General features: G+C 42.3%; 1 protein-coding gene across 1 annotated transcript in view; it reads right to left on the reverse strand.

The window, feature by feature from the left end:
• Nucleotides 1–16,233, reverse strand: part of kdm5ba (lysine demethylase 5Ba) — a 206,015-nt gene that overhangs the window by 86,491 nt on the left and 103,291 nt on the right. Inside the window, 2 exon segments of the mRNA XM_068056906.1 lie at nt 14,577–14,932; nt 15,125–15,239. Of these exon segments, the coding sequence (XP_067913007.1) occupies nt 14,577–14,932; nt 15,125–15,239 (471 nt within the window).

Raw genomic sequence — 16,233 nt, forward strand, 5'->3', positions numbered from 1 at the left:
TTATACACCCTACCGAGCCAGCGGCGCTTGAGATGGCTTGGCCATGTGAGCCGCATGGAAGATGGCAGGATCCCCAAGGACAAATTGTACAGCGAGCTCGTCACTGGTATCAGACCCACCGGCCGTCCATGTCTCCGCTTGAAAGACGTCTGCAAACGCGACATGAAGTCCTCCGAGATCGATCACAAGTCGTGGGAGTCAGCTGCCAGTGATCGCCAGAGCTGGCAGACAGCCATAAAGGCGGGGCTAAAGAGTGGCAAGTCAAAGAGATTTAGCTGTTGGCAGGAAAAAAGATAGAAGTGCAAGGGGAGAGCCAACTGTGTAACAGCCCCGACAACCAATTTTATCTGCAGCACCTGTGGAAGAGTCAGTCACTCTAGAATTGGCCTTTATAGCCACTCCATGTGCTGCTGCAGAAACCACTGACCACCTCCAGGCACTTACCCATTGTCTCTCGAGACAAGGAGGCCAAAGAAGAATATAGCTCTCCCACTCCTTTCCATCCCCTTCTGTGCAGCTGAGCCATCCGTGGTGCCACAGACTTAGCTTCTCAGGGGAATGCAACAAGAGCCATCTCCCCCAAAAGTATCCAAAGCGGAAAATCTGTTAGAGAAGAAGATGGAAAAGCCCTCTTCCAATCTAGCCATTCTACCTTACATCATTCCTTGTTTTTCTGCATTTGACATTTAGGAAGGACAGGGAAAAAGGAAAAGAAGGTGGTGTTGCACTGATAATAAAGGGATGGGATCAGTACATTAGTAAGGGAGGATCTCAGATCGGAAGAACAAATGTGGAATCTGTTTGGGTGCAGCCAAAAAACAGCAACGGGCAGCAAACACTGGTAGGAATTGTTTATAGGCCACCAAACAGCAGTGTTCATGTGGGGCATGGTATTAATCTGAAGATTAGAGAAGCATGTGGCATTGGTCATACAGTAACCATGGGTGACATCAATCTGCATATAGACTGGGTAAACTAACGAGCTGTGGAGGACAAGTTTCTGGAATGTGTTAGGGATGGTTTTCTAGAGCAGTATGTTGAGGAACCGACTAGAGAACAGGCTATTTTAGATCTAATTTGATGTAATAATAAAGTGCTGATTAATAATGTTGTTGTAAAAGAACCTTTCGGGATGAGTGACCATAATATGATAGAATTTTACATTATGTTTAAAGGTGAACTAGTTCCAGCTGAAACCGTGGTGTTAAATTTGAACAAAGGAAATTATGAAGGTATAAGAGGCAAATTGGCTGAGGTGGACAGGGAAAATACCTAAATAGGTATGACAGTCCATAGGCAATGGATAGACTTTGAAGAAATATTACATAGTTTACAGCAACTATACATTCCTTCAAGGCACAAAAACCCCAAAAGTAAAGGCAGTCAACCGTGGATAACAAAGAAAGTTAAGGATTGTATAAGATTAAGAGAAAAAGCCTATAAAATTGCCAGAAATATTAGTAAACCTGAGGATTGGGAGGATTTTAGAATATAGCAAATGAGGACGAAGAAACTCAAAGGGAGAATGGAATATGAATGTAAGCTAGCAATATAAAAACGGACTGCAAGAACTTCTACAGGGACGTAAAAAGGAACATTTGGCTAAGACAAATGTAGGTCCATTACGAGCAGAGTCAGGAGAATTTATAATGGGGAATAGAGAAATGGCAGAGAAGCTAAATGATTACTTTGTGTCTGTCTTCTCCCAGAATTAGAGATCCGGGGGAATAGGGAGAATGAGGAATTGAAGGAAATTAGTATTAGTAAGAAGGTTGTATTGGAGAAATTCATGGGGCTGAAGGTTGATAAGTCCCCAGGACCTGATATTATACATCCCAGAGTGTTGAAAGAGTTAGCTATGGATATAGTGGATGCATTGGTGATCATCTTCCAAAATTCTATAAATTCTGGAACGTTTCCTGCAGATTGGAAGATCGCAAATGTCACCCCACTATTTAAGAAGGGAGGGAGAGAGAAAACAGGGAATTACAGACTTGTTTGCCTTACATCAGTCGTTGGGGAAAATGCTAGAATCTATTCTAAAGAATGTGATAAATGGACACTTGGATAATAATGATCTGAATGGGCATAGTCAACATGGATTTATGAATGGGAAATCATACTTGACAAACCTGCTGGAGTTTTTTTTTGAGGATGTTACGAATAGAATTGATAAAGGGGAGTCGGTGGACGTCGTATACTTGGATGTTCAGAAGGCTTTTGATAAAGTCCCCCACAGGAGGTTGGTTTGCAAAATTAAAGCACGTGGGATAGCAGGTAATATACTGGCATGGATTAAGAATTGGTTAACAGGCAGAAAGCAGAGAGTAGGAATAAAAGGGTCATTCGCACGTTGACAGGCTGTGGCTAGTGGGGTACTGCAGGGATCAGCGCTCGGGCCCCAGCTGTTCACAATATATATCAATGATGTGGAATGTGGGGACCAAATGTAGTATTTCCAAGTTCGCACATGACACAAAACTAGGTGGGAATGTGTGTTGTGAGGAAGATGCAAAGCGGCTTCAAGGGGATTTAGACAGACTTAGTTAGTGGGCAAGAACGTGGCAGTTGGAATATAACGTGGAAAAATGTGAGGTTACCACTTTGGTAGGAGGAACAGATGTGCAGAGTATTTCTTAAATGATAAGAGATTGGAAAGTGTAGATGTACAAAGGGACCCGGGTGCCCTTGTCAATAAGTCACTGAAAGCTAACATGCAGGTGCAGCAAGCAATTAGGAAGGCTAAAGGCATGTTTGTCTTCATCGCAAGAGAATTTGAGTACAGGAGTAGTAAAGTCTTGTTTCAATTGTATGCAACCTTGGTTAGACCGCACTTGGGGAGTACTGTGTGCAGTTTTGGTCCCCTTACCTTAGGAAGGATATTATTAACATAGAGGGGTTGCAACGAAGGTTCACCAGACTTGTTCCCAGGATGGCGGGACTGTCGCATGAAGAGAGATTGGGGAAACTGGGCCTGTATTCTCTCGAGTTTCGATGAATGAGAGGTGATCTCATTGAAACCTACAAAATACTTAAAAGGGATGGACAGGGTAGATGCAGCTACCATATTTCCCTGGATGGGGAGTTTAGAACCAGGGGACTACAATTTCAAAATAAGGGGTAAGCCACTAAGGACAGAGATGAGGAGAAATTTCTTTACTCAGAGGGTTGTGAATCATTTCCTTTCTAGTTGGGCTAAGAACATACTGATCAAGGAAGTTCTCCTGAACACATTTCAGAAACTCCTCCCCCTCCTTTCCTCCAACATTAGCCCAACTGATATTTAGATAATTGAAGTCCCCCAATATCACCACTCTATAGTTCTTTTACATCTGTGATTTCCTTGCAGATTTGCTCCTGTATCTCACTACTTTGAGGCCTATAGAATACTCCCAGTAGTGCAATCATATCATTTTTTGTTTCTCAACTCTAACCAAATGGATTCTGTCCTTGCCTCAAGGACATCTCCTCTTTCCAGCACTACAATGTCTTCCCATATCAATACACCACCCTACCTGCCTTTCTTCCTTCCCTATCTTTTCTGAACACTTTGTATCCTTGAATATTAAGCGCCCAGGCATTACCATTTTTAAGCCACGTTTCCATTATTGTCACTACATCATATTACCCCATGGCTATTTGTGCTTGTAGCTCACCAAACTTATTCACCACACTTTATGCGTTTACATACATGCATTCTAAACCTATCTTTGTATTCCTTGTAGTCCTTCTTTGGCTGCATGAAAAGATATGAGCTATGGAGAAAGATTACAGAAAACCAAATTCGTGTCTGCAGAGGTGGTGGTCAAAAGGGAATTTCAGCAGGGTGCGTTATGCGTTAAATGGGACGGATCGGGTAAACTCCGTATTATTGCAAGGTAATCAGGGTTTGCAACTTTTATTATACAAGGAAAGAGACTGAAATGAGAGATGACTACTTTGTGAGGTTTAAAAACAATACTACAGATATAAACGTGAAAAAAAGTAAAAGGATAGATATAGGAAGAGTGGGACCATTATTGATCTAAAAGGAAATCATCTTGTGGAGGCACAGCTGAGGTACTAAATAAGTACTTTGCATCTGTTTTTACAAGAGGAGGATGCTGCCAATGCCAAAGCAAAGATGGAGGGAGCAGAGAAATTGGATTGTGCAGACAAGAAATACTTAAAAAGATTGCCAGCGATCAAAGTAGGAAAGTCATCCGATCCAGATGGGACACATCCTGGGTTGCTCAGGAAAGCAAGGATGGAAATAGCGGAGGCTCTGGCCACAATCTTTCAATTCTCCTTGGCTATGGAAGTAGTGCCACAGGATTGGAGGACTGCAAATGTTACAATCCTGTTCAAAAGGGGGCTGGATGAGATAAAGCCACTAACTATATGCCGGTCAGTCGGTGGTGGGGAAACTTCTAGAGATCATAATTGTCATTTGGAAGAACGTGGGTCAATAAATGACTGTCAACATGGATTTGTTAAAGGCAAATAGCATCTGACAAACTTGATTGAGTTCTTTGATGAAATAACAGAGGGTTGATGAAGATTAATGTTGTGTACATGGATCTTGAAAAGGCATTTAATGAAGTGCCACATAACAGACATGACATCAAAATCAAAGCCCACGGGATTAAAAGGAACAGTGGCAGCGTAGATTTAAAACTGGCTAAATGACAAAAAGCAGGGGACAGTGGTGTACTCTTGCTTGTCAGACTGTTGGTGTTCCCAGGAGTTGGTTTTCGGATCACTGCTCGTTTTGATATACATTAATGTTCGGGACTTGTCCACAGGAGGCAACTTGTGAAGCTTGCATGTGACACAAAACTTGGAAATGTAGTTAACAGTGAAGAGAATAGTAGCAGACTTCAGTTCGACACAGACTGGTGAAATAGGCAGACAAAGAGCAGATGAAATTTAATGCACAGAAGTGTAAAAAGATGCATTTTCGAAGGAAAAATGAGGACAGCCAATATAAATGAAATCATAGTTTTAAAGGAAGTACAGGGCCAGAGATGTGCGGTTCACAAACAAATCTTTGAAGGTGGCTTGACAAGTTGATAAGGCTAAAAAAGCAGATGGAATCCTCAGCCTTACACAAGAGTACAAAAGTTAGACTGAACCTTTATAAAATCACAGGTTAGGCAGCTGGAGTATTGGGCTGAACTTTAACTTACAGGAGCTTGTGGGTTTAGATGTGGGTGGGTGGTTAAAAATGCGGAAATTGACAGCATGTTGTGAAGACAGCTCCAAACTGCCAACTTCTGTACATTAGGCTGAGTGTGAGCAATCCCCTCGGGAGAGGAGGGTTGTCAATTTCAAAATGTTAATCACTCAATTACAGCCATTGTAACATGGTTTTTGCAATTGATTTGTGGTTCCCAGGCTTCCTGGAACTTGCCAGTGAAAACAAGGTGAGACTACAACAGCAACTGAAAGGGCTAGCGATATTATAGGAAAATATGCCATTAAGTACTGAAACCTCACTGCTGCTTTCTTGCCTGCTTGTGTGATAGGCTTTGTTCACAGTAACTGTGCTGAGAGGTTACTTTGACAACTTAAGATTTGTAAATTGGATCTCCACTTTGGAGCACTGATCGGCAAAATGCATGCCACTTATGCCTTTTACTTTGGACCTCAGATGAGGACCAAGATGACGAGTAACATTATCACGAGCAGGAGTACTAGGAGCAGCACCAGCAGGAAGGGATGAGCAGGGAGATGCAACTTGCAGGAGGCTATCCTCCAAATAGAGGACGTATAGGCCAAGGATAAGCTTCCTCGACATGTTGAAACACCAGTGTCTCAGTGTCTTTTCACAGAATAACAGAATTGTTAGTGTAGGAGACCATTCGGCCCATCGTGTGCGCACCGGCTCTCCAAAAGAGCAATTCACTCAGTTCCATTCCCCTGCCTTCTCCCCGTAATCCTACACATTCTTCCTTTTCATATAATAGTCTAATTCCCTTTTGAATGCTTCAATTGAACCTGCCTCCACCACATTCTCAGGCAGTGCATTCCAGACTTGCGTGAAAAAGTTTTTCCTCACGTCACTTTTGCTTCTCCAACCAAATACTTTAAATCTGTGCCTTCTCGTTCTCAATCCTTTCATGAGTGGGAACAGTTTCTCTCTATCTACACTGTCCAGACCCCTCATGATTTTGAATACCTCCATCAAATCACCTCTCACCCTGCTCTTCTCCAAGGAAAACAGTCCTAACTTCTGCAATCTATCTTCATAACTGAAGTTCCTCATCCCTGGAACCATTCTCATGAATCTTTTCTGCACTCTCTCCAATGCCCTCACTTCTTTCCTAAAGTGCGGCGCCCAGAACTGGATACAATACTCCAGCTGAGGTCGTATACAATAATATAAAAGCAAAATATTGCAGATGCTGGAAATCTGAAACACAAACAAGAAATGCTGGAAATAGTCAGCAGGTCTGGCAGCATCTGTGGAGAGAGATCCATGACTTCTGATGAAGGGTCACTGACCTGTAACGTTAACTCTGCTTCTCTCTCCACAGATGCTGCCAGACCTGCTGAGTATTTCCAGCATTTCTTGTTAGTGTCTTATACAAGATCAACATGACTTCATTGCTTTTGAGTTCTATGTCCCTATTAATAAAGCCCAGGATACTGTATGCTTTATTAAACACTCTCAACCGGTTCTGCTACCTTGAATGACTTATGCACAGATACACCCACTTAATATCCAAGGTATAGAATCTTCAGCGTGATAGGGGAGGGGGTAAAAGAGGAGGTGGCATTGCACTGTTGATCAAGGAGTCAATTACTGCAGTAAGGAGGGATGATATCTTAGAAGGTTCCTCAAATGAGGCCATATGGGTAGAACTTAAAAACAAAAAGGGGGCTAGCATTTGGCTGGGAGCGTACTACAGGCCTCCAAACAGTCAGGCAGTGATAGAGGAGCAGATATGTAGGCAAATCTCAGAGAGGTGCAAAAATAATAGGGTAATAATATTAAGGGATTTCAAATTCCCCTATATTAGAGGGGATAGTATTAGTACAAAAAGCTTAAAGGTGGTGGAGTTCTTAAAGGGCATTCAGGAGAGTTTTTTGAGCCAGTACGTAGACATTCCTACAGTAGTAGTACTGGATATGATCCTAGGGAATGAAGCCAGACAAGTGGTAGAAGTGGCAGTGGGGGAGCATTTCGGGGATAGTGACCTTAACTCTAAGATTTAAGGTTGTTATGGAAAAGGACATTGAGGGACCGGAAATAAGAGTACTGAATAGGGAGAAGGCCGATTTCAATATGATAAAACAAGATCTGGCCACAAAGTGAAATTATAGGAAAGTCTAAATCAGACCAGTGGGAGTCATTTAGAAAGGAAATAGTGAGGGTTCAGGTCCAGCATGTTCCCATAAAGGTGAAGAGTAGGACCAATAAGTCCAGGGAACCCTGGATGCCAAGGGATATAGAGGATTGGATAAGAAAAAAAAGAGGCGGCGTATGGCAGATTCAGAGTGCTGAAAACAGCGGAGGCCCGAGAGGAGTATAGAAAGTGTAGGGGAGTACTTAAAAAAGTAATTAGGAGAGCGAAGATGGGACATGAAAAAACACTGGCGGGCAAGATAAAGGAAAACCCAAAGGCATTTTATTTTATTTTTATTTATTTAGAGATACAGCACTGAAACAGGCCCTCAGAGTCCATGCTGACCAGCAACCAACATATAAGTATGTTGGGGAAAGAGGATAACCAGGGACAAAGTGGGGCCCATTAGGGATCTAAGAGGCAATGTGTGTGTGGAGCCGGAGGACATAGGTGAGGTTTTGAATGATTACTTTTCATCTGTGTTCACTATGGAGAGGGATGATGTAGGTGTAGCGATCAGGGAGTGGGACTACGATATACTTGATCAAATTAGCACTGAAAATGAGGAAGTATTAGCTGTATTAGCGGGCTTAAAGGTGGATAAATCCCCATGCCCAGATGAGATGTATCCCAGGCTATTATGTGAGGCAAGGGAGGAAATAGCGGGGGCTCTGACAAATTTTCAGATCCTCTCTGGCCACAGGACTGGAGGACCGTGAATGTGGTACCATTATTCAAGAAGGGTAGCAGAGATAAACCAGGTAATTATAGGCCTGTGAGTCTAACGTCAGTGGTAGGGAAATTACTCGGAAAAAATCTGAGACAGCATTAATCTCCACTTGGAGAGGCAGGGATTAATCAGGGATAGTCAGCATGGCTTTGTCAGGGGGAGATCGTGTCTCACAAATTTGATTGAATTTTTCAAGGAGGTGACTAATTGGTGTAGATGAGAGTAAAGCAGTCGATGTCATCTACATGGACTTCAGTAAAGCTTTTGATAAGGTCCCGCATGGGAGATTGGTTAAGAAAGTAACAGCCCGTGGGATCCAGGGTAATTTGGCAAATTGGATTCAAAATTGGCTTCGTGGAACGAGGCAGAGGGTGATGGTAGAGGGTTGTTTTGGCAAATGGAGACCTGTGGGGTACTGCAGGGATCGTTGCTGGGACCCTTACTGTTTGTAGTGTACATTAATGAGTTAGACATCAATATTGGAGGTATGATTAGTAAGTTCGCAGATGACACGAAAATTGGTGGTGTCGTAAATAGTGAGGAGGAAGGCCTTAGAATACAGGGCGATATAGATGGGCTGCTAAGATGGGCAGAGCTGTGGCAAATGGAGTCTAAGCCTGAGAAGTGTGAGGTGATGCAATTTGGGAGGACTAACAGGGCAAGCGAATATACAATGGATGGTAGGAGCCGAGCGAGTACAGAGGGTCAGTGGGACCTTGGGGTGCATGCCCATAGATCACTGAAGGCAGCAGCACAGGTAGATAAGGTGGTTAGGTAGGCATACAGGATACTTGCCTTTAATAGCTGAGGCATAGAACATAACAGCAGGGAGGTTATGATGGAGCTGTATAAAATGCTGGTTAGGCCGCAGCTGGAGTACTGTGTACAGTTCTGTTCACCACACTATAGGAAGGATGTGATTGCAATGGAGAGGGTATAGAGGAGATTCACCAGGATGCTGCCTGGGCTGGAGCATTTCAGTTATGAAGAGAGACTGGATAGCCTGGGGTTGTTTTCCTTGGAGCCCAGAAGGCTGGGGGGGACCTGATTGAGGTATACAAAACTATGAGGGCATTGATAGGATAGATAGGAAGAAGCTTTTTCCCTTAGCGGAGGGGTCAATAACCAGGGGGCATAGATTTAAGGTAAGGGGCAGGAGGTTTAGGGGGAATTTGAGGAAAAAAAATTTCGCCCAGAGGGTGATTTGAATCTGGAACACACTGCCTGAAGGGGTGGTAAAGGCAGGAACATTCACGACATTTAATAAGTATTTAGAAGGGCATTTCAAGTGCCCTAACATAAAAGGCTCCAGGCCAACTGCAGGTAAGTGGGATTAGTTTTGGACGGGTGCTTGATGGTCGGCGTAGGCGCGTTGGGCCGAAGGGCCTGTTTCTGTGCTGTAAAACTCTGACACCCAGGTCTCTCTGCTCCTCCTTTAGAATTTTACCCTTTAATTTACATTCTCTCTCCATGTTCTTCCTACCAAAATGAATCACTTCACATTTCTCTGCATTGAATCTACATTCATCTGCCACTTGTCTGCCCATTCCACCAACTTGTCGATGTCCTTTTGGAGTTCTACACTATCATAAGACCATAAGAACTAGGAGCAGGAGCAATACGATCATGGCTGATCTCATCTCGGCCTCAACTCCACTTTCCACCGTTCAACCCATTACTTATTAAAAATCTGTCTATCTCCTCCTTAAATTTACCCAATGTTCCAGCATCCACCACACTCTGGGGTAGTGAATTCCACACTCACGACCCTTTGAGAGAAGTAATTTCTCCTCATCACTGTTTTAAATCTGCTACCCCTTATCCTAAAACTATGGCCTCTCGTTCCAGATTGCCCCACCAGAGGAAACATCCTCTCTACGTCTACCTTGTCAATCCCCTTAAATACCTCAATTAGATCTCCTCTCATTCTTCTAAACTCGAGAGTAGAGGCCTAAACTGCTCAATCTCTCTTCATAAGATAAACCCCTCATCTCTGGAATCAATCTAGTGAACCTCCTCTGAACTGCCTCCTATGCAGTTACATCCCTCCTCAAGTAAGGGGACCAAAGCTGTACGCAATACTCCAGGTGCAGTCTCACTAATGCCTTGTACAGTTGCAGCAACACTTCCCTACTTTTATACTCTTCCTTTAGCAATAAATGCCAAAATTCCATTTGCCTTCCTTATTACCTGCTGTACCTGCATACTAGTTTTCTGCGATTCATGCACGAGGACACCCAGATCCCTCTGCACTGAAACACTCTGAAGTTTCTCTCCATTTAGATAATAATTTGCCTTTCTATTCTTCTAACCAAAATGGATAACCTCACACTTATCCACATTAAACTCTATCTGCCACGTTTTGGCCCATTCACCCAACGTTTCCATATCCACTTGTAAATGTCTTATTTCTTTATTGCAACTTACTATCCCACATATTTTAGTGTCATCTTCAAATCTGGCTATAGTACCTTCTATCCCTGCATCCAAGTCATTAACATAGATTGCAAATAGTTGGGGCCCCGAGGACGAACCTGTGGCACCCCACTAGTTACATCTTGCCAACTATTTATCCCGACTCTGTTTTCTGCTGTATCCAAGCTAATAAATTGCCTCCAACCCCATGTGTTCTTACCTTGTGGATTAACCTTTTGTGCGGCACTTTATCAAATGCCTTCTGGAAGTCCAGATATACTACATCTACAGGATCCACTTTACTTGTTACAGCTTCGAAGAACTCTAGCAAATTAGTCAAACATGATTTACCCATCATAAAACCATGCTGACTTTGATGGATTGTGTTTTGACTTTCTAAATGTCCTGTTATTACTTCCTTAACAATGGATTCTAACAATTTCCCAACGACAGATGTTAACTGATCTATAGTTTCATACTTTCTGCCTCCCTCCCTTTTTGAATAAGGGTGTTATATTAGCTTTTTTACAATCCACTGGAACCTTTCCCGCATCCATGGAATTTTGGAATATTATAACCAATGGATCCACTATCTCCGCTGCCACTTCCTTTAAGACCCTAGGATGTAGGTCATCAAGCCCTGGGGACTTGTCTGCCTTCAATCCCAATAGTTTGCTCAGTACTTTTTCTCTCGTGATGATGATTGTTCTAAGTTCCTCCCTTTCTATAACCTCTGCATTACTCGAGACAATTGGGATGGTACTGGTGTCCTCCACCGTGAAAACTGAGGCAAAATACTGATTTAGTGTCTCCGCCATTTCTGTGTTCCCCTCTACTAACTCCCCAGACTCATCCTCCAAGGTACCAACATTCACTTTAGCTACTCTCTTCCCCTTTATATACTTATAGAAGCTTTTGCCATCTGTTTTTAGATTTTGCGCTAGTTTTCTTTCATAATTTACCTTTCCTCTTTTTATTACTTTTTTAGTAACCCTTTGTTGATCCTCACAGTTCACAACTCTTCCAAGTTTCGTATCATTTGCAAACTTTGAAATTGTGCGCTGTACACCAAGGTCTAGGTCTTTAATATACATCAGGAAAAGCAAGTGTCTGAAACACTGACCCACGACAAACCTTGCTCCAGCCTGAAAAACATCCATTAACCACTACTCTTTGTTTCCAGTCACTCAGCCAATTCCGCATCCATGTTGCTACCATCCCTTTTATTCCATAAGCTATATAAATGCTCACAAAGCTGTTGTGTGTCACTGTATCAAACGCCTTTTGAAAATCCATGTACACCACATCAACTGCATGTCCTTCGTCAACGCTCTCTGTTACCTCCTCAAAAAACTGCAACAAGTTGGTAAAACATGATTTTCCCTTACGAAATCCATGCTGGATTTCCTTAATTAACCCGATTTCCCTTAATTAACCCGCATTTGTCCATGTGGCTATTAATTTTGTCCCGAATTATTTTTTCTAGAAGTGTCTCCACCAAAGTTAAACTGACTGGCCTGTAGTTGCTGGGCTTATCTTTACACCCTTTTCTGAACAAGGGTGTAACCTTTGCAATTCTCCAGTCCTCTAGCACTACCCCCGAGTCAAAGGAAGACTGAAAAATTATGGCCTCCGCGATTTCCACTCTCACTTCCCTTAGTATCCTTAGATGCATCGCATCCGGTCCTGGTGCTTTATCCACTTTAAGTACAAACAGCCTATCTGATACATCCTCTATCAATTTTAAATCCTTCTAGTGTCTGAATTACCTCCTCTTTCATCGTTGCCTGGGTTGCATCTTCTTTCTTGGTAAAGACAGATGCAAAGTATTCATTTAATACCTCAGCTATGTCTTCTGCCTCCATGTGTAAATCCCCTTTATGGTCCTGAATTGGCCCCACTCCTTTTACCACCCTTTTACTATTTATATGTCTATAGAAAACTTTGGGATTTCCTTTAATGCTAGCTCCCTGTCTCTTTTCATGCTTTCTCATTGCTTCTCTTACTTGTTTTTTCACTTCCCCTCTGTACCTTCTATATTCAGACTGGTTCTCAATAGTATTTTCTACCTGGTATCTGTCATAAGCACACTTTTTCTTCTTTATCTTAGGGGTCGCAGCTATTTGCAGCCTGCTGCCTTGGAAGACTTGGTGGGCTGTAAGTCACCATCGCCCTCGACAATTTTGCTTCTGGATTCTTGCAGGGCTCTGCTGGAGGCATTTGCAGAATCTTGCAGTTGGTGGCCACAAATTCAAAGACTTGTTTGCCAGGGCAGACAATTCTGTCAACTTTGCCACCAAGTCAGTGAGCAGGCACTCAGGCTAATGGCTCTAACTGGCTTCCAATAGTGCAGGGTGTGATCGACTGTGGCAATGTGGCAACTAGAGCAGGGGTTTTCAACCCTTTTGCTTCTGAGGCTCCCCTCCAGTGATATAAAAATCACAGTCTCCCTGTGACACAAGTACTTTTGCTGTAAAAAAAAAAAGCTATACAATTAAACATATATTATTTCTGTTTTACTTAATATGAAAAGTTGCTGGAACTGAGTAGCTTCCTGTCACATGGTAAAACCAGCAGCAAATTCATACACAGCAAGATCCCACAGTAGAAAATCAGGTGGATCACAATATGTGACATGCAGCTAAGCTCAAGTTCCAACGCAAAATGGTGTATTTTATACTTAAAACTTCACATATCAACTTTCAAGACCATGTGAGTGATACCCCTCGGACTCGGACTTGGGACAGCGAGCTCCTGGCGGCAAGGGGCAGTTTCATCAGCCACCATGCCATGTTTTGCTCTATAAACAGCTGTCACAGACAAGCAGTGGTCAGCTGCATAAAGAGCAAAAGGTAAAGTCAACCTAACATTCACCAACACTCTTAAATTCTCCACCCATTACCCCACAAAACGGACAACAAACCATACCAATTTAAACATGGCAGACAGGGAATAGCATGCGCCAAGTGTCTACCAAGAAAAGCATTCGCTACCAACTGTCGCTAACAGATCTGGGGGAAGGGGGTGTGGTGTCTCGCCTCCAATAACTGTGGTGGTGGAACTTTTTTTTTTAAACTTCTCTGTCTTATGCTTCTCCCGATGCTGGGAATGTGTAACATCATGAAATGTGCTGCCAGTGTATGCAAGGAACAGTGCAGTGTTGACTTCTTTCAAAAACAATGATAAAATATTGTTTGATAATGGTGGAGTATATGTTGAACCTTGGCTGATTGTTGCTGGGTAACTAACCTCCTTATGCAGTAACCAAGATTAGTTTTATATCTGAATACAGTTTCATTTACAGGCTTTTGGACCTGTTGAAAGTACATCCGTCACTGGGCCATTAGGAGCTAGATAATTCTTTGCAGTGAAGACTTGGGTGAAGAACAATTTATTCTATAAATTGTTTTAATACTAACAAAACTTTTTTTTTTATTATGACTATTTTGCTAGCAAAGTGGTTCACAGAGACCATATATCAGAAAGGGATGAAATACTCAATCTAATCTGTCAACTTTGGTTCAGTCTTAGCACACTTACTACAGTCTGAAAGTTATGGGTTCAATTCCCAATCTTGAGCCTTGGGCCCATAATACAGGCCAGCCCTCCAGTGTAGTACTGAGGGAGCACTGCACCATGAGGGGTGCTGCCTTTCGGATGAGATGTTAAACAAAGGTCCTGTCTGTCCTCTCAGGTAGATGTTAAAGAACCTATGATAATACTCAAAGAGGAGCAGGGGAGTTCTCAAGGTGCCTTGGTCAATATTTACCCTCAACCAACATCACAAACAGATGATCTGGTCATTTATCTCATTGCTGTTCGTGAACCTTGCTGTGTACTAATTGGCTATCACGTTTCCTACATTACAATGGTGACTATTCTTTAAAAGTACTTCATTGCCTGTAAAGCACTTTTGGATGTCCTGAAGTTGTGAAACATGATATATAAATGTTAGCTCATTAATATTTACTGTTTTTCTGTGGTATATCTGTGATTGTTTAACATGTTTTTCCTCCATTACAGAGTGGAAGTATCTGCCAATGGACTTTGTGAAGATATAGATATGTGCACCTATGTATGATGCAGTAATGCGCTCTCACCTGGTTTTTAGCAAATTGTAAGCTTTCTCCTCCCACTGTTCAGAGACAGTGAGCAGCTCCTGCAGGTGAGCCATGGTCCTCTCTACAGCAGGATGAGGCACCAATCCTATACCAGAGTCAATAAGCTGTCTCATAACATCCAAACCGAATGAGTCAGGTGCAGAATAAGCCAACTGCACTTTATCCAGCCACCATGCTTGCTCCAAGCGCTCTCGAAGACACTGTAGCTGCGGTAATTCTATGTCAAACCCAAAACTGAGATCCATCAATTGCTGTAGTTCAAAAGTATTGGGCACTTCATCAGAGAGAGCCTTCTCAGAGCGCTGCTGAAAATGTTCCACAGAATTTAAGAGGTCCTGTGCAGAGAAATGCACAATTTTTTCCACTATTGCATCAAGAATCATATGTTACAGTAACAGTCAGTCATTTAATAGAAAAAATAGTTTGCAAAGCTTCCATTATAATTGCATGGGTACTCATTTTAATATATAAAAAAGATATAAAAGCTATTACAGAAACTACAAAATATTAAATTAACTTTCACATACCTTCAAAAAGGGAGCCTGGTCAATGATGCAGGGTAGGGCATAGACCTGTTTGACAAATGCTTGAAGCTCTGCAGCAGTCAACCGGTTTTGGGATTTTCCTCCACCAGAACGATACCTGAAACACAGTAGCCATCACAACATCCACTCTTCCAGGCCAACAGCTGCACAAGAACATACTTCCAAATCTTCTGCCCAAAAGGAACGATACATTGTTAGTTTTGCTGCAATAGATTTGCTATAGGTATGATCTTTTTAGACTACAGGATTTTACTGGAGCAGTAACATAAGATAGGATCAAAAACATTTATCTATGGTCCCAGACTGGCTGACCCCCTTCCATTTTTTTTTTCAAAATACCACTACAAATACAACATAAAAAGGTACACCTGATTGCTCGCATGTTACAATAAGATGCTATTCTTATGCTTGTTCCTGGTACCTGCATACATTTAAAAGCATTTCACAGTATTCCTTCAGAACACTTCCTCTATTTTTTTTCCCAAAGATCTAATTGCACTTGTATTTGGAAGCCTGGGTCAAAGTAGTCAGAAGTGATAACAACTAGACCAGTTCTAAGGAAACAAAGTTAGCTGAAAAGTTAATGATTTTGAAGAACAGGGCCATTTCTTGTGGAACAAATGAGAAACTGCTGGGAAGTACAGTATGAGCAGCGTCTCTACAGATTCAAAATGTGGATACTAAAAAAAAGTGGGTCACTGAAATGGTACAAGGCGAGTGGGAAACACAAAAATCCCGAGTCTCCTCAACCTCAGACTAATAAAATTATAACAATAAATGACAAAACAAAAAAAATGAAACTCCATATTTTAAACAGATAGCCAGATGGGATTTAAAGAGGGTCTCAGGATGACAGAACTGTGAAGTTGTTTAGGGAGGGAATTGCAAGCAGCTGAAGACACAACCCCAGGTGGTGAGGTGAAAGGGGATGGGGAATGGAATTTACAAGAGGCCAGAATTAAGAGGAATGGAAAGTAGAGGTGGGTGGGGGGAGTTCCAGGGCTGGAGGAGATTAGAGATAGATAAGGATGAGGCAATGAAAGAATTTAAAAGCAAGGGCGAGAATCTTAGATTTGAGGTTTTGCAGAGGA

Source organism: Heterodontus francisci, chromosome 25, assembly GCF_036365525.1.
Source record: "Heterodontus francisci isolate sHetFra1 chromosome 25, sHetFra1.hap1, whole genome shotgun sequence".
NCBI classification, from domain to species: domain Eukaryota; kingdom Metazoa; phylum Chordata; class Chondrichthyes; order Heterodontiformes; family Heterodontidae; genus Heterodontus; species Heterodontus francisci.